The 23,769-nt window shown below is 38.2% G+C and overlaps 1 protein-coding gene across 2 annotated transcripts in view; it reads right to left on the reverse strand.

Moving 5' to 3' along the window:
- Positions 1–23,769, reverse strand: part of Dnajc13 (DnaJ heat shock protein family (Hsp40) member C13) — a 106,040-nt gene that overhangs the window by 43,445 nt on the left and 38,826 nt on the right. For both annotated transcript variants that reach the window (XM_027414353.2, XM_035443910.1), the window contains exons 13-28: positions 23,348–23,447; positions 21,692–21,799; positions 20,352–20,507; positions 19,488–19,544; positions 17,215–17,336; positions 15,987–16,062; positions 15,685–15,780; positions 14,741–14,884; positions 11,321–11,403; positions 10,157–10,310; positions 5,485–5,588; positions 5,242–5,401; positions 3,904–3,966; positions 3,173–3,274; positions 1,323–1,427; positions 130–332 (exon numbers count right to left, since the gene is read on the reverse strand). In XM_027414353.2, coding sequence (XP_027270154.1) covers positions 130–332; positions 1,323–1,427; positions 3,173–3,274; positions 3,904–3,966; positions 5,242–5,401; positions 5,485–5,588; positions 10,157–10,310; positions 11,321–11,403; positions 14,741–14,884; positions 15,685–15,780; positions 15,987–16,062; positions 17,215–17,336; positions 19,488–19,544; positions 20,352–20,507; positions 21,692–21,799; positions 23,348–23,447 — 1,833 coding nt within the window. The remainder of the gene's footprint in view (positions 1–129; positions 333–1,322; positions 1,428–3,172; positions 3,275–3,903; positions 3,967–5,241; positions 5,402–5,484; positions 5,589–10,156; positions 10,311–11,320; positions 11,404–14,740; positions 14,885–15,684; positions 15,781–15,986; positions 16,063–17,214; positions 17,337–19,487; positions 19,545–20,351; positions 20,508–21,691; positions 21,800–23,347; positions 23,448–23,769) is intronic.

The raw sequence follows: 23,769 nt of genomic DNA on the forward strand, positions 1-23,769 counted from the left end.
CACTTATAGGACAGCCTTTTTTAAAACTATCAGAGTAATCGTGTAACATTACAGAGGACATATCCACACAATGGAGAGATCAGGATATCTGAGTCCCTGCTAGTCACGAAAACATAAATGGCATTGTACCTGCTTGGAAAATATCCACACATTGTGATCAACATGTTCAGTATTAAGGTAGCAAGGTCAGTTTCATTCAGAACAGCCTGCCCACTGGCTAACAGGCACCACTTAAGCTGAGGTATCGCCTGGAGCGGTCGCCATCCATCCATGCCTTGAGCCCAACATCTCGTTTTTGCATTCAACATTCCTTTGGCCCATAATTCTTGCATCTTAATTGAGTGAAGGCATCATTATTACAAACACAAAATTAAATGAAATGTTTGCCAATGTTTTTTATATCAGTACAATACATAAGAAACAACAATCACTATGAGACAGTGATGTGCCAGCATGGCACACACACTACGAATATATAAAATCTTGCCAACCGCATCTCAGAAACCCAAATCTGACTAATAACAGAAGAATAACCATCCATTTGGCCAACAGCAGAGTGAGCAGAACACTGTAAAGTGCACAAAAGATAAGCAAAGTGGCCAGAAACCAAATTCTGTCTGAGAAGGCTTGGCCCCTCATTCTGACTGAGACTGAGAGGATAGAGGACAGGACCAAACCCTGTGGTGAAGGGGGATGCTCTTGGCTCCCAGAACGAGCATGTACTATTCAGTGATCAAACCTTGTGAAGCATTATATGACATATAATTAGGATAGTAACAGTTACTGTATAAAAATTCACTGAAAACTCAATGCCACCTCCTGAGTGACACCCTATAACAACAGCCTTATACAATCTGACCCATGATTTTGTACACATATGTACATCTCCAGAACTTCAAGTCACCTAATACTTTAGGAGGAAACGGAGTTGTATTGACTATTGGTGCTAAACACAGTAATAATGAGTTTAAAGATACTGGACTTCTTGAAGCTGGAGAGATGGCTCTGGAGATAAAAGCACTTCTTATTCTGCCAGAGGACCTGAATTCAGTTCCCAGCATCCATGTTAGGTAGCTCATGACCAAATGTCCCTCCAGCTCTGGGGGATCTGATACTCTCTCTATTCAGGCCTGTTTGGGCACCTGCACACATTATGAGTACTAAAACAGGGTATCAGAAGGCAGAGCCCTGCCAGGCATGACGCTGCACATCTCTGCGATCTGAATGTGTCAAGTCCAGCTACATGGTAAGATCTGGAAGACTCTTTCACAAAGAAACATCAACAAAGTAGAGATGACAAGAAGTTCCTACAGAGCACATACCTCATGAAATCCATACGGCCCACTCCTTTCTTTGTCTGCATTGCCAAAATACCATTCCTTCTCACTCTCTCTCTTCATATCTGGAGACGCTTCTATCACATTGCTCTATGTTAAAAGAGATTTCAATTATTTCAAGGCAGATGCCACAAAAAACTTAGTACAAAATTTTGGTCTGAAGTTTTTTCTTTTAAATTCTTTCAGAAATAGGATTAAATGCCTAAGGAATAGTCAAAGAAAGGTATTTCTTGGTTAGTATATAATAAATAATTTCATAAATTCACTCACCTGTCTAAAGTTAAGGACACCTATATTCCCTGTGACCACTAATAAATTCTTATGGCACTAAGGTTACAGTAGAAAGAATACTGTAAATAATTAGATAAACAAATATTGTTAACCAGAAACCATAATGTTCAGCATATAAAAGTTTTAGGGAAAGGGAATTGGGTTTCAGCAATCAACTAGATCAGAATCAAAATGCCAGCACAGGTTTCAGACAGTTAAAACATTTTCCGTCCTTTCTCATGATGCTAAAATGAATGAGGTCTGGCCTCGAGCTGCTGCTCCTGCTGTTGCACACACTTAGGCTCTTCCTGAAGACCCCTTTGTACACAATGAGCTATAACTCAGCAAACAACAAAACTTTTCCTAATCTATTCCCGTAACAGATAGCTGAGTCTGAGCTTTAGTCAGCCACAGGAAGCCGACTGCTCAAACATGTACAGGGAAGGCTGAAGTGGGCAGCAATCAACAACCTGTGCCTTGCCTACTCTGTCTTCTAGAGGCCACTTCCTTCCTTGACTATAAATAGAAGATGCCTATGTGCGGGCAGAGCAACAACAACTATTTGGGGCCCAGACTGCTGCCAACTTCCAGAATCACATACAAAGCTGATTAAGGTTAGAAAAAAACTAGATTTGTTGTAATTTTCTCTTTTAGTGACACAGACAGTTCTTACAGTTTTCTTAATTGATGTTTTAGGAAGACAGAGTTTTTATGTTAGTAAGTTTTGGTGTACCAAGGTTTCTAAATACCCCTGTAATGATCAGCTTTCAGTTAGGGTTAAACTGTAAATACAGAAAAAACGGTTAAGAGAACCAGGCTTTCTCCAGCTAACTCTGGTTCTGAGGTGACGGTGGCATATACTTAGCCCCTCTGCTCCTCAGTCTGTACTGCAAATGGGGGAGTGATGAAAAACACCACACAGGGCCACTGAGGGGTTTAGTGTGTAAATGTATTCCAGAATAGTACCTGGTAACTGCAATGGTATTTAATAAGCATTATGATTATTACTATTATTCATATCTAAAGCCAGAAAAAATGAGCCACTCTAAAACATTTAAAAGGATTCTTTGTCATAATTAAAACAAAACATTTTGAACCAGAAGAATTTTTTTTAAATTGCATCTGAAAACATAAAACACCAAATAAGCTAAAATACAGATCTCTTTTTGAATCAAGCATTAGGGAAGGGTTAGTGGCTTTTTCTTGTTGTGTGATGATTTGAATAACACCCCAGCGGCTTTAGGGTAAAACATATTCTTGGTGTTTGTCAATACTGAATGTTCTAGTTACATATACAATGAATCAACTGAAAGGTCACACTGCATCAAAAACAAACCACATTGAGATACAGTTACTTAACCATAAAAGACAAATGTATCAGGAAATAAAACTGATTCTGGTGATAAGGACTTCTTTTTGGCATGCATTAATCTCCCTGCATTGGCGCTACTGTAACTATTAGAGAAATGCTCCACCAGCCATGTACATGAACCCATCTGCAGATTTCAATGCCCCCTGTGTATCCAAAGAACACAAAGTTTGCAGGAGCTAGAAAGCAAACATACTTGCAGGGGAACTGTCGCTCGGCTCACGTGAAGATGTGCAAGAGTAAGCAAGTCCACAAGAATTCTAATGCCATTTGAGTCCATGAGATCCTTAACGTTTTTCTAAAAGAGGAAAACATTTTTTGTATAATCTAAAGCCTTTCTCTTCAATAGTTTTGTAACTCAGCACACTGTCTAGAGCTAGCACACATGGAATTTCTTTATTAATGACTGGCATGCAATTATACTTACATGGTATCTGCAGGGTTAAAAGGCCAAAATTATACAACAAATAGATCATTTAGATTTTCCACTTGAATATGGTTCATTTAAAAACACAGTACCCCTCTCCCCCAAGAAAAACAAAGTGGCATGATAAACTCCAGCCCTACAATTATCCTGCGGATCAATAAACAGGCTGTCCAATAACCAGAAATGAAATACTACATTAAAAAATTCTTCAATGTTCCAGTTTACGTGGTGCCACACACACTCTGCAAGTTCTCTACCTCTAAGTCACACCCTCCAGCACCTCCAGTCTGCTTCTGTAATGTAAAGGAAGAGGCTTCATTCAGCACCTGAATACCAGGGAGGATACTCAGGAAAACTGGCAAAAAGCTTTCTCCTCTATAAACCTGAAGCACTGGTTTTCTCACCCAAAAAAGAACCATCTCTGGATGATTTGTTTGACCGCTTAGCTGCATGTGAGCACATGACTGGAAATGACAGTACATTTATACAGAATACTGTACCTTATTAAGGATCAGCTTGTTCAGGAAGAGGATCAGCCTATCCCGTTCAAGTTTATCAGTGCACTAATGAAATAAAAACAATTTAGTCAACAGTAGATAAAGCACCTACAAGACTGCTTCATAAAATTAATGGCAACTCATAAAAAAGTCATCTTTGCAACATTAAAGAGATAATTACAGGTATCTGTCTGCCAATTACTGTAATTCCTAAGTATTTTATATTGTATGCAATTTTATAGAACTTATTTAATTTCCTAAATGGAAAATATAATAGCTTTTAAGAGATATGAAAAGGGAAGTAAGTGAAACCCTTTGACTTGGAAAAATTTGGTGTTTCATAAAAATGAACGTAAGTGAGAAGGAAAAAATGCATTTGCTTAAAACACAAAAGGTGTGTTCTAGTCCTCCAGTTCTCTAGAATAGCACTGAGGACTCTGTACTGCAAAGCAGGCATAGTGGTACATGCTCTAATCCTAGCATTTGAGAAGCTGAGACAAAAGGATCGCAAGTTCAAAGCCAGCCAGAGCTAACCAGGCAGCTTGGGCCATTTAGAAAGATTTGACATCCACTGCCCCTACCTGCAAAAAAAAAAAAAAAAAAAAAAAAAAAAAAAATCAAAGGACTCAATGCTGTTGTTTAGTTAATAGCAAGCAACAGGGTTTCACACTGGCTGTGCTGCTTGCTTCGTGAACTTTTCCACAATGCATTGGCTAAGAGTTGACAATTGGAACAAGCATGGATGGTTATTCTGAAAACTATGGTAAAATGGTTCTTTTATATGCAGATTGTTAATATTTAAATGGTTAAAATATAATAACATAAAGACTAATGCAAGAAGGAAGGCCATACTGTGCATCAAATAAATCACAGTAAAGTCCAATGTCTAATGAGCAAATTAACACCCCATGCTCAAGTGTTAGCTACATAAATAAAATGCATGCTGACTTGTCCCTGTTTAAAAATCACTGGTCTTCTAAGCAACTTCACTATCTTCACACTTTAAAATTTAACATGTCAGAAGCATTTATGATTTTTTTTCAAAATGGAAACCCAAAGAAAAACACAAGTCTAGAAGTTACTATTTCTTCTTTATACCTGATGAGTTCATCATACTTCAAGTTGGCAAGTAAACCACCAAAGTTGCTCAAAATCAAAAGCTGAAAAAACAAACTGCCATGAACAAATTTTAATTCATTTGCTATTTTCCTAGCCTCCTACTTAAACTTAAATAAGTATAACAGACATTAAAGAAAAACTCATGCAGCAAGTTACAGTGATGATGTGATCAAGTTATTTTTGACATTTCCAAACAGCCGTCTTCCCTTATGGTGTCCTTACCCTTTCTAACATCCCAATGATGTATCTTGTATCTGTGAACGGCCCTATTTCTTCATGGCATCGGCCATAAACGATAGCAAGGGCTTGTAAACACAAACACTTCATGTTTACTTTTGGAGTGAGCAGGAAGCGATGGTAGAGCTCATTGAAAAATTCATACCTAGATTTAAATAGAGGTTCAGTAGAAATAACCAAGAAACAAATAGTGACAACAAATCTAAAGAGATGTAAAGAGGGACTCACGATCTCTTTATCGATCCACTTTCTTCATTCTCATCCTCCTCCAACAGCAATCTCAAATAATAATCTCCTATTTTGATTTCCTCTGCCAGGCACTCATACTTAACCTTTATTAACAAATATAAACACCATGTTAGTCTATAATAGGTTTATTCCTTTCTTCTTTTGGTTTTTGGGGGTTTTTTTGTTGTTGTTTTTTTTTGTTGTTGTTTTTTGTAAACAAGATTTCTGTGTGTAGTCCTAGATGTTCTGGAACTTACTCTGTAGACCAGGCTGGCCTTGAATTCAGAGAGATCCACTTATCTCTGCCTCCCATGTTCGGGATTAAAGGCATGAGCCACCACACCTAGCAGAGTTTATCATTCCTTAAAATACCTGATATTACAGTACTTGTGGTATGTACATGTATGCAAGTGTGAAGGCTAGAGGTCATCACTGGGTATACCCTCTATAGCTTTCCATCATAAGGAATTTATCATCTTGTCTAGACTGGCTGTCCAGAGCTGTGGGATCTGCCTGTCTCCATCTGGCCCCACCCAACAATGGAGTTATAGACATGTGCTGCATGCTCGCACGACCCCAAACCCCTCATTTTTAATTTTAAGTGTATGAGTATTTTGCTGGTATGTGTGTCTGGGCACATGTGTGCAATGACCGTGTAGGCCAGAAGATGGCAATGGATCGCTTACGACTAAAGGCACAGTTGGGAACAGCAGCCAGTGCCATCTCTCTAGTCACATACGATGCTGGGAATCTGAACTTATACCCTCATGCTTACATGGCAAGCACTTAGCCACTGAGCCATCTCCCAAGTCTCCATTATTACCTTAATGTAACTATTTCAGATACATATTGATACTTTATGCACAGTTCTGCTTCATCAGTTTGGGTTTTGCTGCAGCAATGACAGCCCAGTTTATAAGGTCTGCTTCAGCTCATCCTCCATGACTTGTCTAACATCCCAAGGCATAATATCAACATGGCAAACACATCTTAATACCTCAGAGCCCTTCTCTGTCAAGTGGAAGTGATGTGTGAGGGAAACCCCCAGGACCAGGCTCTGGAAGAACACTAGGGCCCTCACAATTTAGGCTGCTTATCACAAGGAAAGAGTTACAGACAACTTTAAAAATTAATTCCCTGACTGACCACACTATCAACATTCTTTATTCAAAGCCAAAAATAACTGCTTTATAAAAATGTACATTGGTATTTTATATCCACTTCCCTTTTCTTCTATAGAGTCTGAGCATTCAATTTATTCAGTTTCTATTACTTAACATTCATCTACCTTGTGGCATCACTATTTTAGGCACTGGGGATTTGGCAGCTGTAAAACAGTGTTCTACTTAGATTCAAGGCTGGTCCATGGGAGGAAATTTATGCTTGTTTCTAAGGATTTAGCCAAGAATCTGAGGCTAGGCAGCTCACAGGGTCCAGGAGAGAGCATATTATGATTATTTTACTAAGTGGAAACTGCCTTCTAAATATGTAATTCCAGGGACTGGAGCAGTGGCTCAGGGGTTAAGAGCACACACTGTCCTTGCAGAGGACGCCAGTTCAGTTCCCAACACCCACACCAGGCAGTTTTCACCTTAACTGCAGTTCCAGGGCATCTGACAACTGGGTACCTGCATGCACATGGTGCACATAAATCCAGGTCAGCACACATATAAATTTAAACATGTATCTACATCCACAGATTAGTACAGCTCCTAGTCCTCATCAGAGAGAATGTTATGCAGTGGATGGTGGCTAATGCAGGGACTTACAATGAGTCAAAGTGCAGAGAACAAGTATCTATGGAGTTCTCAGACCGAAATGAGACATCTTACACTCTTTCCTCCTAAGACTCATGGAACACTGAGTAAGAGGAAACAGAAAGATTGTGAGAGCCAGAGGTTGGGGAGAACCAGAACAAAACAATGTCTTCTGGACATGACAGGACCACTGCACTCAGGAATTCCCCACAGCTGTGGCTGCCTGCACAAGACCACGCCAGTCAACATAGAGAAAGGATCAGGGAGGGGCACATGAGCATCTCCCCACAGCTCAACTGATACTGACAACTGATGGCTCCTAGGGGAGGGAAAACCAGCTTCTCTAGGGGTGTGGCCCCTGGTAGACTGACCATGCTCCAGTGGGTGGCCCGTGTCACACCTATGCATAATGGGCAGCACTAACTGGACTCAGGACATGAAGCTGTGAGGGAGGGCGATGCGGAAGCACATCTGGGAGGAGCTGGAGGGGGAGTGTGGGAATGAATAGGATCCACATAGACTGTATGCATGCTTGAATTTCTCAAAGAATAAAAATGTATTCTGAAAAACTGAAATACATGAATATAATTTTTGGGTGATAGTAAGTGCTACAGAGTGTAGCAGGGAAGTAGACAGGAAAGGAAATGCATAGAAATGTATGTGTAAGTACAAAGGGGACTATGTTTTAACAGCATAGACAGGGAAGGTCCATCAGATAATAGCATCGAAGAAAAAACCTGAAGGAGATGAGAAAACAAATTATGAGGCTTTTTGGGAGAAGTATTCATTTTAGGCAGAGGCTAACAACAAGCAGAAAGACCTTGGATTAAGAACATGTGGTGAGGCCAGTGTAAATGGAATAGTCTGAATGTGAGACAAATATGAGATATGGCTAATGTGAAAACATTTTGGTTTGAGGGTACACAGGCCTTACTTTGTGAGTCATTTCTAGAACCCAATCTAACAGTATATAAAGTGAAAAGCCAGAGGTACATCAAAACTAAGCAGAGAAATTATGCAATCCACTCACTTATGTGCTGTATTGCAATAATGGGAATCAAACCTAGTACCAGGCAAGCACTTCAGCACCAAGCTCTACCTCCAGCACTTTGTCAGCTTATGAATCAGATGAGCTTGTCACTGTGTTGGTAACAGAGTTCAGGGAGGCAAGGCTGAAAACAGTGATGGTGATACAGCCCAACAGAAGGGGGGAGTTCTGGGTAATTTCTGATGGTCCGACAATAGGATTTGCTTGCAAAACTGGGCTTGTGGTATACAAGATGATTTCAATGCCTTTGACTAGAAGACAAGGAGTATCTGTTATCTAAGATCAAAACAGACTACAAGAGAAGTAGGAAGAACAGCACAGCTATGAAGAAAGACCATTATATATCCAATTTGAGGATGAACTTTCTGCAAATGAAAAACTAATCAAAACCATAAGATGATAAGCATCAAGGCAATGAATATAAATAAAAAGAGGTCCAAGAACTTATCCCCAGTGTGCTGATTAGGTGGGGTTCTTTTGTTTGTTTGTTTTTTGAGACAGGGTTTCTCTGTGGCTTTGGAGGCTTTCCTGGAACTAGCTCTTGTAAACCAGGCTGGTCTTAAACTCACAGAGATCTGCCTGCCTCTACCTCCCAAGTGCTGGGATTAAAGGTGTGTGCCACCACCATCCAACACTGAGTAGTTTTATGTCAACTTGGTATAAGCTGAAGTCATCTGACAGGAGGGAAACCTCAGTTAAGAAAATGCCTCCATGGGGCTGTAGGCAAGTCTATAGGGCATTTTTAAAATTAATAATTGATGGGTGTGAGGGCTCAGTTCATTGTGGGTGGTACCACTCCTGGGGCGGTGGTCCTGGATTCTCTAAGAAAGGTGACTGTGCAAGTCATGAGGGGCAAGCCAGTAAGCAACACCACTTCATGGCCTCTGCCATCAGCTCCTGCCTCCAGGGTCTAGCCTTATTTGAGTTCCTATTCTGGCTTCCTTCAATGGTGGACTACAATGTGGAGAAGTTAAGCCAAATAACTCTTTTCTCCCCAACTTGCTTTTTGGTCACAGTGTTTCATTATAGTAATAGGAACCCTAAAACACCAGCCAACTTGTGGTCATGGAGAAGACAAGACTGAAAAGGAGTGGACAGTGAAGGAAACCTACGCACTACAGGTACCTTAAACCAAACTATGGAATTTTTTTCAAGGAGGGGTTGAGTACATTTAAATTACATACTGGGTTAAAGATCAAAGCCAGCAGGATTATATGCATGGTCAAAGAATCTGTTACAAAGGTTTCAATTATATACAATCATATAACACAATGGGGATACACTCTGAGAGGATCATTGCTGGATTACTCTGCTTTTTTACAAACAGCCCAGAGCATGCTTAACATGAAAATAAGATGCCTCAATGTCATTGGCCAAAATTATCTTCTATGAATAAGCAAAACAGCAATAAGCAACACATCACTGCACATATCCCATACATCACACTCATATACTGAATTATCTACCATGTATGTTTTTCTTGTTTCTTTACTCTTCACATCAATTACTTTAACAAAGTGGCAAAATATAGTTGCAACCAGAACAAAATCAAAATTTAAAAATCTACATTTCAATAAAGAACAAATATAAAGTCCCAGAAATGCAGGGGGACAATATGCAAAGATCAAATTTGAATGCATAAGCCAAAGTTATTATTAAAGTTCATGCATAATTCTCAGGTATAATGTTGTTACTTATCAAAATTCACTTTTATTTCCGTCTCAAGCAAAGATTAGAATTTCACAATATTTTCTATTATATTGCATGAGGAAAGATGAGGATGCAGTTATATAAATATTAGTAAATCTCTAAATTTCACACATGCTTTTATTTTTTGAGATTAATATGCTCTGAAACAAAGCTGTACCTCAAATTCATGGTGGTTCCAGGAGATCACACTGGCACTGCCAAGCTCTCTATCAATGTTGAATGTTCTCATTTCAGACTCAAGGGCATCTTTCAGCTCTTCTCGTGTTTTAAAATTCCAAATGAGGTTGGACCTAGCATGGTCTTGACTAAACCTAGACACATAAGCAATAAGGAAATACTAAGAAACAAGCATCTTTCAAGATCTACCAACAGCCCTCACTGTATCTTCTAATAAGCAAGAAAATCACTAGATATTAAACTTTACCAAGAATAAATTAAAAAAACAACTCAGTGTTAAGCAAGCAGAGTAAAATGTCAATGGTAGAACCTTGCAACATAGGCATTCACTATATAATTCTTTTATTTTGGAAGTTTATATTATTATATAGATTTGCATGAAGTTTTGAGGTGGATATTTCAGTTTCAGTTATTTGTAGCTAATGAAAATTTGTTAGAAAATAATCTCATCAGATACCCCCATTTCAGAGCAACCTGTCTGGCCGTCACAGATGACCCAATGAGCCTGTTGGACTGTTGGAAAAACAATATAACTGAGGATTTCAGCAGAAGCAATCCAAAGCATATTCTTAAGAATATCCTATATTTGAAGTGGTATGAGATGTAAGTAGCGTGGGATGTTTTCAAACCAAATACTACCCTCAATGAGTCAAGATAAAATCAACATGTCATCTTCCAGACTGAGCACTCTGAGTTACCCCAAAGAACCTTCACAAACCATGCGACTGTCTACATGAATGTGCTTCTCTAATGTGTGTCCATCAGGAGAAGGGGACTGGGTCAATGTTTGGAAGTCTGCAAAGTACATGAGGCCACTTGGATGGGCATTCATTTCTTACCAATCTTCTTGGGCTTTTCTCATCCACTTCTTTTAATACTCCATTTCTAACATGGCTGAAGGTAGGTATGCAGCTAATTCCAAGCCACAGGAAGTTTCCTATGTAATCATCTCTAAGTCTTAATAAAATTCTTAAAATAACTTAAGCTCCTTGGATGGCTGACTTGGTCTTAATTTTATAAGAGCATGTCTAATGGAACCAATCATAACACTTTCCATCTTTGGTAACTTTATCTGCAGCATAAGACACTGTTCCCTGAGACAATCCTGTTCCAATTCCTCCAGGAAGAGAGGCCTCAAGTTTACCTGTAATAGAAGAGATCCCAGTTCGCTTCTATTTTTATTCTTTGTCTTCTCTTTCGAAGAACTACTGGCTTTTGATTTATGTTCTGGAAAACAAAACAAACAGGTACAACTACATAGCACTCAACACGGTCACTGAACATACCCATCAGACCCAGCAGCAAGACATCGCCTGAAAACTGAGGAACCACGTTCATCAAGCTGACAGAAGCTAACTTAGTCAAACAGTCCGTAACATTAACTATTTCAAATCATCTGCTAGCATTTGTTCTCATAGATGCTCAAATATCACCCATGTAACTGAAAGCTGTTGTTTCAACACCAAAGCTATGTTTATACTATCACTAGTAAAGTTTACAAGTCAAAACTGACTTGCTTCAACATTTACATGCAATTATTAAAAACTCATAACAAACATAAAAATATTATGTTATTACACCACTCTCAAAGCCAAGAGGGGCGAGCACACACTGAAGCGGCCGATGGGGAAAAACTAGCATTACATCCAGGCAATGTGAAGTCAGACAAAAACACTAAAGCATGTCAAGACAATGCTACACGCCAGTTCAGCACACTTTACACATGTAAAGGGCTTAACTCACCATATGGTTTTTGTCCTGAATTTAATTGTAAAAAGGAAAAAGATGAAAAATATAAAAAAGACAATATGAATCTAAATCTGATAAAGCTTATCTATAATAAAAATTCTACAAGAATGCCACCGATAAAAATCATCTTTATAATGAAAGAGTCACTTGTTTCTCAAAATCTATAACTCAAATTTTTAGCAGCTATAGACCCTCAGAACTCAGGACCCTGCTCCCAGGATAGATAAGATTTGCAACTGGAAGATGGAGATGATTTCAAACAATCCTTGAAGGTTGTCATGGCCTTGGGGGTACCTGCTCTAAGTGTAACTATACATATTTCAGACACAAAAACCCCAATCCTCAATGTGACAAGCACAAAGCAGAGTGGTGTCAACTAAAAGCCTGAAGGTTAAAGTTCTTTTGTGTGGCAATTCAGATAAATCAGGAAAATAAATTACATGGCATAGAATGAATAAAAATAAAATGAGGATTAAATCTGGAAAAAAATCTGTTTGAAGTACAACTTACTGGTTATATATGGAACTGTTCACTACAAATTTTAATTATATACATCATCATAAAAGCTAACTCAAACTGACTCGAGTAAGTACAAATAATTCAAAGTTTGGTGTTTACAACAAATCAATTCTTTACTTAAAACTTCTCACTAAAAATCAGAAGCGCTTCCAGTGGGCATGGTGATGCTTGCCTATAGTTCAGACCCTCAGGAGGCCTAGGTGGGAGGCTGGAGAGCTAAAAGGTAAGTTCTAGTAAGGCCCAGTTTAAAAACCAAAAAACAAACTAAAGCAATAACAAAACAGCACTTTCATTAAACTCCCACCCTTTCACATAAATGAACAGCAGTTTAGGATGATACAAATATAAATTTTATACCAATAAAATTCCTCATAAAATATGTGTACAAATTAGAATAAGCTTAATATCATGACTAGCTAAAAAAGAAAATCCCTAAACTGAAAAACAAAATCATGTACCAAAACAACAACAGAAAACCCCCAATCAATTAGTCAACATTAATCAAAGGCTGCCATTAACCTAACATGTAGCATCAATAGCAGATGAAACTGGCCCCACAATTATCCCATTCTAAGAGATGTACCTCTCTTCAGGCAGTCAGATTAACAAAGGCACAAGACCACTCTATCATTTTGATGTTGTTTGTTTTCTACGCATGAGACAGCTACAAAACTTAACCACTGTATCCTTCATATTTTAGTGATGAAAACAGTATACAGACCAAGTGATAATCAGTTCATTTTCCTGACTCAAATATTTCCTATCATGTGCTTCAAATTTTAATTACCCAATGCAAATAAGAGCCAACAAATCAGTGAGACAGTTTTGGGATTAAAAATGCATTCTTTCTCCTTTAAATCATTGTTGTAACAGACATCCCTTTGCTAGCTAAGCAGCTTTATGTTCAAGCTTATGTTGTATAAAAATTATACATGAAATCAGGTCCTAGAAACTTATTTGGCAGGATGATGATATGGTAATTGAATTTAAAACGTTGAAACTAACTGTTACTTTAGAAATGGGCTTAAGTAGCTGAAGCCAGGAATCTGTAAATTTCAAAAACTGAAAAATATTTAAATCACATGTACATGTATTTCCACTGCTCAAATGCTGTGGCAGAACTGTCATAAACAGGTATCTACACAGTGCTTTAATTATCTAGTTTGTACATCAAAGCAACTCCATGAGACAGAGACAGGAAGTAATGCTATTCTGACTTTAGTAAAGAAGGAAAGTGCAGTTCTGAAAGACTGCAACTTGAGTAAGTAGATGGTGGGGCTCACCTCAGACACTAGTTAGCAAGCACAACCTCCAACGGGGGTGGGGGTGGGGTGGGGGGTTGGGGGGGGTGCTCTACCCCTAGAAGCCTGACAGCCTGTCAGTGGCTCTTCACACTGCAGTCACCACACAGACAAGTTAGCATTAACCTATTGCACTCAACTTCTAAATAACTCAAGACTGATTCAGATTTTAGATCAATACACAGCATGTTTGTTCCCTTATATCCAAGGCAGTCTGACAATTCATGAGACATCCATTTGAAGGTGAAAATTAAATTACTTTCTTTGAATAATGAAATAATCTCCTAAAAACAGAGACATTGTTAGGCGTCATCAAAACTGAGAATAGTCAGCTCCCAAGAGCCCTCTGTTCAAGCTTAACCTCCGAACCACCCATGACAACAGGCAGTGTGCAGGCTGAAGAGACTGATGTGCTGTCATGTGTCAGGACACTGAAAAGAAACTTCACACTTGACTTTGGTTCAAGGAGTAGTGTCACAAAAGTTAAATACACACAATGCATTTAATTAAAAACATAAATGGTATCTCTAAAATGTGCTTAGTTCTGAATAAAACCAGAAAACAAATATACTGTTTTTTTTATGTACAAGGCAAAATATGAAAATCTGCATATGTAGGAGAAAATTTGAGAGCAATTTTATATTATCTAATTAAAATCTTAATCATTAGTTCCAAAAACTAGTAGCTGAGGAGAATATGAATCAGAATTAGGTGACATTAATTTTTTTTTAAGCTTTGAGTATTCTGTCAGATATATCTGAATGCCACACCTATGAACTGCAATAGATCTGACCTAAGGCACATTCTCTTTTTACCTTTTTTAAAAATAATTTTTGAGATAAAAATATCATTTTTCTTCTCCCCTTTCTTCCCTTAAGCCCTCCCATGCTCTCTTTCAAAGTCATAACCACCTTTTAACTACACACACACACACACACACACACACACACACACACACACACACACACACTCCTTTCTCCTAAATACACACATACCTCTTTTTGAGCAATGCCCATCCTATCCCTCCAGTGCATCAACACAAGATCAACTTTTTCTTTGGCAAACTTTTCAACTTCTTTGGCAGCTTTTCCAGCTAGTCTTTGCCACTCTGGAACTTTATTAAATTTTCCATATTGATCCTGTAACATAATATTAAATTTCATTACATAACTTTCATATTGATCTTAAAACTATATACAGCTGGATCATACTATTTCAAATAATTAAAAACTATACATTAGAGTTTAGTGAAGAAACAGAAGTGAAAACTTCCATAAGGAATTAAACTTCCTATGCACAAAAGCTCATCTTCCTCACTCATGTGTGATGATGGAGAGGAAGAGGTGAGAAACATTACATAGCAACATGAGAAACACTTATGTAATTAACTCAGGGACAGTACATTATTTTATTTTATTGAGACAGGTTCCTCCCACTATGTAACCCTGGATGGCTAGGAATTCACTATGTAGACCAGAAATCTGCCTGCCTCTATCTCCCAAGTGCTGGACTTAAAGGTGTATGCCACCACACCCAGCTCAGGACATTAATCATTAACAGAGCTATTGAAAGAGGAAAAGTTACAAGTAACTTGTATTCAGTATTTATCCCTTTTACCAATGGTGATCAATTCCGTAGTCTTTACAAAGTACCACATACACATGAAATTTCTAAAGAAAACTATTCTTGAATGCATGATCGTTAAGTTGGACTAAAGAAAAATATACCATCGTTCACACTAATTGTATGATTGTGGTGATAGTTACACAACTCTGAGTATATTAAAAATTAATTAGCTGTACAACTTGAAACAGGTGGATTTTATGAGATGTAACCTTCAGTCCTCAGGGCAGCTCTTTATTTCTGGGTTTTAGTCTTCCAGAGAAGAGGCTAGGACAGCACTTTAGCCCCAAAGAGCCAGTCTGGACTGGGTACTTGCCATTGCTATTTTCACATTGTCTCTGACGTGCATTCGGTCGGCATCCTTCTCTGGAACTGGATCTGAGCTGTCCAGGTATGCCAACAAGCCTGGTGGCTAACAACAACAAAATACAAAACACATTTACAAACAAAAGAAATTCAGCCGCCAAAACCCAAATACACTAACACCACAGTTTGACCACTGGGACAACTTGTATGGATATCCTAGAGTGCATGCCTTTTCAGTTAGGATGTAACTAACATAATTCAATTCTGTGTCATAGGCATAGAAAAAGCTTTTCTTTTGCTCAGTGAACTCACCAAAATGCGCTTCAACAAGTTTGTGGCAGTTGTGTTATCAGCTGTCCAGAGTCCCACTAGATGTCTACTTAGCTGTCTGAAAAAAGCAGACGTTGAGAAAGGTTTCTGCTTTAGCTATGCTAGAACAGAAAGGAATTTTAAAAAAACAAATTTGATAATTATAACAAGTATGGCTACAGAAAAATAATTCAGATATTAAAAACTGTCAAAATATACAATGAATACAATGGGGAAGAATTTGAGACACTATTTTAAATATTATTATTTTGGAATTTCCTCCAAATTAAAGTGCTTCACTAATAGTACACTAATTTGTTTTAAAGTACTACTACTCTTTTTTTTTTATTACACTGATCTACTGAGAGACAGTGTGTGTGAGTGTGTGTGTGTGTGTGTGATAGAGTTCAGAGGACATTCTGTGGGAGGCGGGATTCACCTTCCATTGCATGGGTCCAGGAGAATAGACTCAGTTTAGTAGGCTTGGTGGCCAGTGTCTTTTCCAAGTGAGCCATCTGACTGGCTTGAATTTTTATTCTATGAATAATGCACACACACCAATTAATTTGATCCGATACAGTTAGCTTGTTATTACAAGTACTGACAAAACACACATGAGGAATTCAAAACTGTAATTTCAGAATCAGGTATGCTGTGGGTAGTTGAGAAGGTCACATATCAGAAGCCACAAAGTTAAAATGGTGGAACTCATGCAGCCTGGAGTAAACAAAGCAATTGATGTTTCTTTTCAGTAAGTGACTAGTAGAAGAAACATGGCTGATCAAAGAGCTGGAAAAAGCCTAGAATAAGATGGAAATATGGTTAAGATTTTTCCCTTTCTCTTTTCTTTCTTTATAAAGTAGAGTACCTAACTGACCAAATTTTTTTTGAAAAATAACTCCTGTGTAAGGCTGTGTGAGGCAGTCACAGGAAACAAAGGGCCTGGGCCTATGCTGAGGATTCACAAGCTTCTAGATAGTCATTCCTACACTCCAGTCCAAGGACTGTGACTCAAGACTCTGATATGATAATGGAAAAAGGAACCGTATCCTCCCCATCCTAACTCTATCCCAGATTATCCAGGAACAGGGACAATAATCATTCCAGTATAAACATTCATGAAACTGGATGGGTCAAAAGAAAATGGAACACTTATCTAATGTTCTTTGTTTCTACAATGTTGAAATGTGATCTAAATGGAAAATTAATTCATGCGGATTAAATAACTTACCTGTTTGTAAGCATGCGCTGATCTGAACTGATTGTAAACATCGCAGTGTGCAAGTGTCGGGGTAAGGCACCCTCGCTTAGGGCAAGCTCCTGCATCTTAGTAGCAATCTCTTTGTCACCTTCCTTTGGAAAAAGGGAAAGATGGTCCCTAAAAAGCTATCTAGAACAAACTCTTGTAGCTTTATAAAAACAACCCTGCAGCTTTACACAAAGATTCAGACAGTACACAATAAAATTAAAATAAAGTAAAAGCAACTTCTAGTTACCCCAAAGAAATGCCGGGAAGTGATGTTACTGTTATGCCTTTGGAATAAAGTTTAGTTTCCAGAAAAATTTCTTAAGAATTATGCTTTGCTGAATTTAATATTCAAAGTAGAATAATTTCTTGAGTATTTATCAGCTAATAATAGGGAAAGGTGGCATAGGGAGAATAGCAATTCCTATCAAAGACACATTCAAGTCAGGCTTACTTTTGTTATTAAAGGACAGTGTGATATAGGGCAATTCTTTATTCCAATACTTCTTCACTTACAGACTCAGTTTAGCAACAGCAACATATCAGGACTAGTAAACACTGAAGATAATCAAAGAATTTTGACTCCAAAAAGCAATGTGATACTTAAGATGCTAGGCTTGTGTGAATGAAGTACAAGTACATAACACACAAGACAAAAGCATGTCTGGAGCACGGTATCGTGTACATGCACATCATTTTGTTTTGTTTTTTGTTTTGTTTTGTCTGAAAGACAAGGTCTTAGTACATAGCCCTGGTGACTTAGACCTTGCTATGTAGACTAGATTGACTTCCAACTCAGAGATCCATAAGTTTCCATTTCCAGAGTGCTCGGATTAAAGGTGTGCACCACATACCTAAACCACATGCATCACTTTGAATAGTATGCAATCTGAGGTTAAATTCACCAAAATGCTAATGTATTTCTCAGTGATAAAAAAAAGTAATTTTTATTTGTTACTTGTTTTTTTTTTTTTTCTGAATATCACAACTTTCTCTTCAAGGATTATGTACTGTTTGAGCTACTTGCCAAGACTGTATACAAATTATATCTGTCAAGAGACATGAGTTCTAATCACCGCCTATAAATATAATGTGATATTTGTGTGTGAAGCCCAAGGTCAGCGCCTTGCTTATAAAGGATGGATGCTTCCATTATAGCAATGGTAAAATGTTGGAAGAGGAGTGTCAAGAGAAGACTGACATCAGGGTCCCAACTGTGCCTGGCTGTGGTATCCATTTTTAGATCCTATTAGCTACAGAAGGAAAATTAGATATCAGCAGTCTATATACACACTAAACACACACTACAGAAGCAAAACAAACTTTGATGTCCTAACTAGTTTAACATCTACATCATTTAAATGTTTTTCTTTGTATACAAATACTTAAGGGCAAACTAATTCTTTACTTTTCATTGAGTTGTTTTTATGTATCACAACAGCCAAGTTTTATGATGAATAGAATGTTACATTTTATCTGAATTTGTAGTTACGACATGAAAAGAATACAAGAATTCAAAAGCCATTTAGTTAACATCACAGAATGAAGCTGCTATTTAGTAACTACGACTTTACCTTTCAAAGAAATTTTTTTAAGATTTAATTTTATGCGGATAGGTGTTTTTGCCTGTTCAAATCCGTGTATCACATGCATGCATTGCCCACAGAAGGCAGAAGGGGGCAACAGTTCCCCGGGAACTGAAATGAAAGACTGCTGTGAGCCACCATTTCAGTGATGGGAACTGAACAGATTCCTTTCTTCTGTAAGAGCAATCAGTGCTCTTAAACACTCAGCCATCTGTTCAGCCCATGATTTTATCTCTTACGTAACAGGAGGCTAAAGCACTGACCCTGCAGAAGCAGTGAGTCCTGATGCCTACAGCTCAGTTACTGTAGGAGGGACTTTTGTTGTCACTCACAGTGACATCCTTTTCCCATTAACTCTTCCACAGCAGATCCTGCACAGCCTCAGCACCTCACACTCAATGCACCCACCCACATCAATGAAAGGGACAGAGAAGAAAGTTGACTTTATGTCATAGCAACTAAGCAAGGTGCAAGCACAGTATCTGGAGATGACAGTGTAAACATATTTTCAGTGTGAGCTCTATGCTCCAATTCTGAATAAAGATCTAAAACTTTTCTTATCCAGAGAACTGAAAGTTTCCCATCAAACACTGAATGGCAACATTGTCAACTTCAATGAAAATAATCAATCAACATTCCAGGAACTTTAAGATTTCAAAATTATTCTCTCACCTCTATTATTGCCTTCATAACCAATCCAGCTCCCTTTACAATTGCCATGGAAGGATGCTTTAAAAATGAAAGGGAAAGCATCAGTGAATAAAAGAGAATTTCATTCTGACATATTTAGCTGTTATACTTAAGGAACACACACAACTTGCATAAGGTTAGAAACTATAAACCTAAGAAAAGCAACAAACTAGGAGAATCACTTAGGAAAAGATGTATCTCAAAGTCAGATCAGAGTCTAATTTGAAACAAGTTGGTTTACATAGGCAGGAAATAGGAAACACAAGAATAACAATATATAATTGCCTGAATTGGAATGATTTACACTAATAATACTAAAATCACAAATATATATATATATATATATATATATATATATATATATACATACACACACACATATATATGCATATATGTAAAAACACATGTATGAATACAACAAATACTACAGTATCATATGAAATAACAAATGATTTCCAATGCTTATAAACAACATGGCTAAAACTCATTTGATTATTTGGACATTTGTAAACAAAGGGAACCTTAAGCCTACCAAAGAAAAAAGTAAGCTTTTTACTACATCTAAGCTGGTAAAGTATACATAACAGCAGTCAACAGTATGAGGAGAGCTCTACATGAAACACCAAAAAACCTGCAGGCTAGAAATCCTCTGACACAGTCATGTCCAAGGCTGCACTGTCACAATGAAAGCACACACACATACTATTTAATACTCTGACCCAGCTGTGGGTAGAGCTCAATAGCAGAGTGCTTGCCTGGTACGCAGGTAAGGCCCTGAACTACTGATCATGCACTGCAGGGGGTGGGGAAGCACCAATACTTCACGTATTTATTAGACGTGCTCACCTGAAAGAGTTTAAAGAGGGTTCTCCCATTGGAAGCTACCATCTCTAAGAGCATATCAAACTGCTGCCCTTCGGTTGTCTCACTATATGGAGCACAGAGGGAAAAGGTAAGGAAGTCCAAGAGTGAACTAATTACTAGGGCACCAGTCCCATGATCCTGAAAGAAAGCAGCACATTACTTAGAAAGGAAGACACAGGGAGCTCCAGTTCCACACAGCAACGACATGTTCCTTTCTTTTGATTCTGGTGTCACACATAAACAATGACTTGAATTTTCAACAGATTCAAATTTTCATGACGTTTAAGTACTTATTTATTAGCTAATACAGCAAATCTGCTGTTTATCATCTTTAAAAGAAACAATTAAAATTCAGTCAAACCTCCAAAGAATAATCCGAATTTATCAAATGTTCATTCTAACTAAAGTTAATACGTAACTGAGTGGGTAAGAAAAAGGCAGAAAAAAAGGGGAGAGGGGAGTGATCACAGGGCTGGGAAGTAGCTCAGCAGTTAACTTTTTATTTTATATATTTGGTTTTTTGAAAAAGGGTTTCTCTGTGTAGTTTTGGCTGTCCTAGAACTCACTCTGTAGACCAGGCTGGCCTCACACTCACAGAGATCCACCTGCCTCTGCCTCCTGAGTGCTGGGATTAAAGGCGTACAGTTAACACAGCAGTTAATAGGTGCTGTGCTTCCAGACAACCCAGGTTCGGTCCCCAGCATCCACATGACGGCTAGGCTCACAACTACATCTAACTCCAGTCCCTGGAGATCTGATGACCTCACCTGACCTCCATGGGCACAGGCATACAGGCAGGCAACCCCCCGACACACACACACATTAATTTAAAATATGTGTGTGTGTGTGTGTGTGTGTGTGTGTGTGTGTGTGTGTGTGTGTGTGTGTGTGTGTGTGTGTATTTTTTAAAGCAATTTAACAATACTTTGTAAAGCTGTGGCAATGTTGTTTGTATTCACAGAATTTCTGCCCTCTAAGATGTCCAGTGCCCGAGAGACTGGTAGTCGGTTAAGGAAGACTTATTTTTAGAACAATTTATTTCATGACCTTTTTTTTAAGGAAAAAAATCTGAAATATCATTATAAAACTCTGTAGGCATTGCTGGTACCTTTCTCCATTTGCTGTATTAGCTAATAATAAAAATTAGCAATCTCCAACTACTGTATTAGTTAATAAAATAAATGAAGGAGTATTTTGTCACTGTGACAAGATGAGATGTGACCATTTGAGGGATGAGCTTTGTGACAAAACAAGTCCATACTACACGTTTAGAAAATCTCTATAAGGTATTTCCCATGAAGAAAAGTTTAATTACAACTTACCACATGGGAATTAAATTTCTCCAATAAGTTTTCCAGAAACTTCTTTGAAGAGAGAAGAGAAGCTTTGTTTAGCTGCTCTTGTCTTAAGTCATAGTCATCATGCATGGGCTGTTGATAAAAACAGTGAAATTCATAAGCAGTGTCCTGTGCAGGAGCCACAGAAAAGGCATTTATAGAGAGTGTTAGCTCCACGTGGAAGCAATTAAAAACCATGGCCTTTCAGCCACATGGCAAAGGAAACTCGTGATGAGAAGCAGGCAGAACTGACACTTTCCCCTGTATCTGATCAAACTTGATAATTCCCTGACAAGTAACCAAACATGCTCTTACTATACATTTACTGCACAAGCAATGTCCTTTCTCAGTCAGGTGCCCTGACCAAAAGGAAAACAATTCACTACCCCAAGAATTTTATAATTTAAATTTGAAATGATGAAACTCAGAATTTAAAAGAGCTAAAACTAGTGAAATGCTAATATTTTTTTCCTCAGAGCAACTGTCCTTTGACTGCATGCCTGCACGGAAGTCAGAAGTGAGTTCAGACCCTACCCTAATAGGAGGCTTAGGCAAGGTAAGGCAGTTAACTCAGCTGTGAAACAGGACTGCCAGGACTGACCCCAGTCAGCCATGCACATAGCCAATTCTAACACCAATGAGAACTCAGCCTGCTTCACACTATTTTTATTTTATGTTAATTCTTTAATAGGACTATTTGGAATAGTTAAGATAATAAACTTTAATTCACTTGGTTGATTATGTATGTCTGTCCTCTATCATTGATTGCTTACACACCTTTACATACAGGAAAAACCCAGATAGTGCACAAAACCCTGAGATACACCAGAAATTTTGCAATACTGAACAGCTGTCACTCTCTCCACACAGTATGTCACTATCACTCAGCTTTCATGTACGGATGGCTGCTTCAGCCTCTGTCATTACGCCAGCTCAACATCTCTTTCTTTAGCCTCTAACTTTTATCTCTCCTCCATGTTCCATCAGAGCAGGTTTTCTGAAAGCCAATCCTCATTTTGGGACTGCTCCCACATTGATAAACCTTTCAGTTAATACTTATAAAAAGTATAAACCCTGTTCTTTGTTCTGATAGAGAAGGATTTTCAATGATGTCTCTGCATATACCTCTAGCTTCAAGTCTGAATTACCCACCTTACCCATTCCACACACACAAACTTTATAATCACTAATGGTAGTGTTTGCTGATTCTCACACATGCCTTTGGGCATGTCATCTTCTATGTCAGGCAAAGCCTACCCAGAACTGAAAGATCTGTACTCAAATGTTCAAATTCAGGTCAAATATGGCCTCCGAGAAACACGGAGAATCCGTCTCATCACCACGAAGACTGCTAAGTGCTTGCTGCTCCTCAGTGGTGGCATGGCCTCCACTTCACACTGCACACGTGAGTCTACCTGACTAGACTATTAGAAATTTGGATAGAAGGAACTGTTTCCTAACAGTTTTATTTCTAGCACACGAAACACCAGTTAGGTACATACAACAAGCTAATAATTGTTAACTGAATAAGCAAATGGCCACGAGAACAATTTAGGAAATGCACAACTGTGGACTTTATCGCTAATGAAAATGAGGAATTATGGAAAGGGATCCTTCAGTCAACTTGAAAAGAATACTTACACACATAAGGGCACAAAGCATATCGACGGCTGCATGGACCACACCATTGTGGCTTCTCTTCAGAGCTTTCACTACCTTCACTCCTAGGCGTTCCCGAAACCTTTCCAAATAAACACCAAGTACAGATTCAAAACATTTTTATTATTAAAATTACAGGTCATCTTACGTTTTCATAGTGGCACGGCATCAGATGTATGCTCTGAATCCTACCTCTGAAACATACTTTCCTAACCCTATTTAACAGGAAACTTTTTTAGTGTTAATGAAAAGGCAAATACTTAGTCCTATTCATTAATACACAGGTGAGTGCTATTACTAGATTACAGGACCAATATCCCGTATCAGGTCCATCTACCTTCCCTTTTCATTGCTCATGGATTAAAAATTACCAAATCACCATATGTAAGTTATTAGATTTAGCC

This window comes from Cricetulus griseus, chromosome 4 (genome assembly GCF_003668045.3).
Source record: "Cricetulus griseus strain 17A/GY chromosome 4, alternate assembly CriGri-PICRH-1.0, whole genome shotgun sequence".
NCBI classification, from domain to species: domain Eukaryota; kingdom Metazoa; phylum Chordata; class Mammalia; order Rodentia; family Cricetidae; genus Cricetulus; species Cricetulus griseus.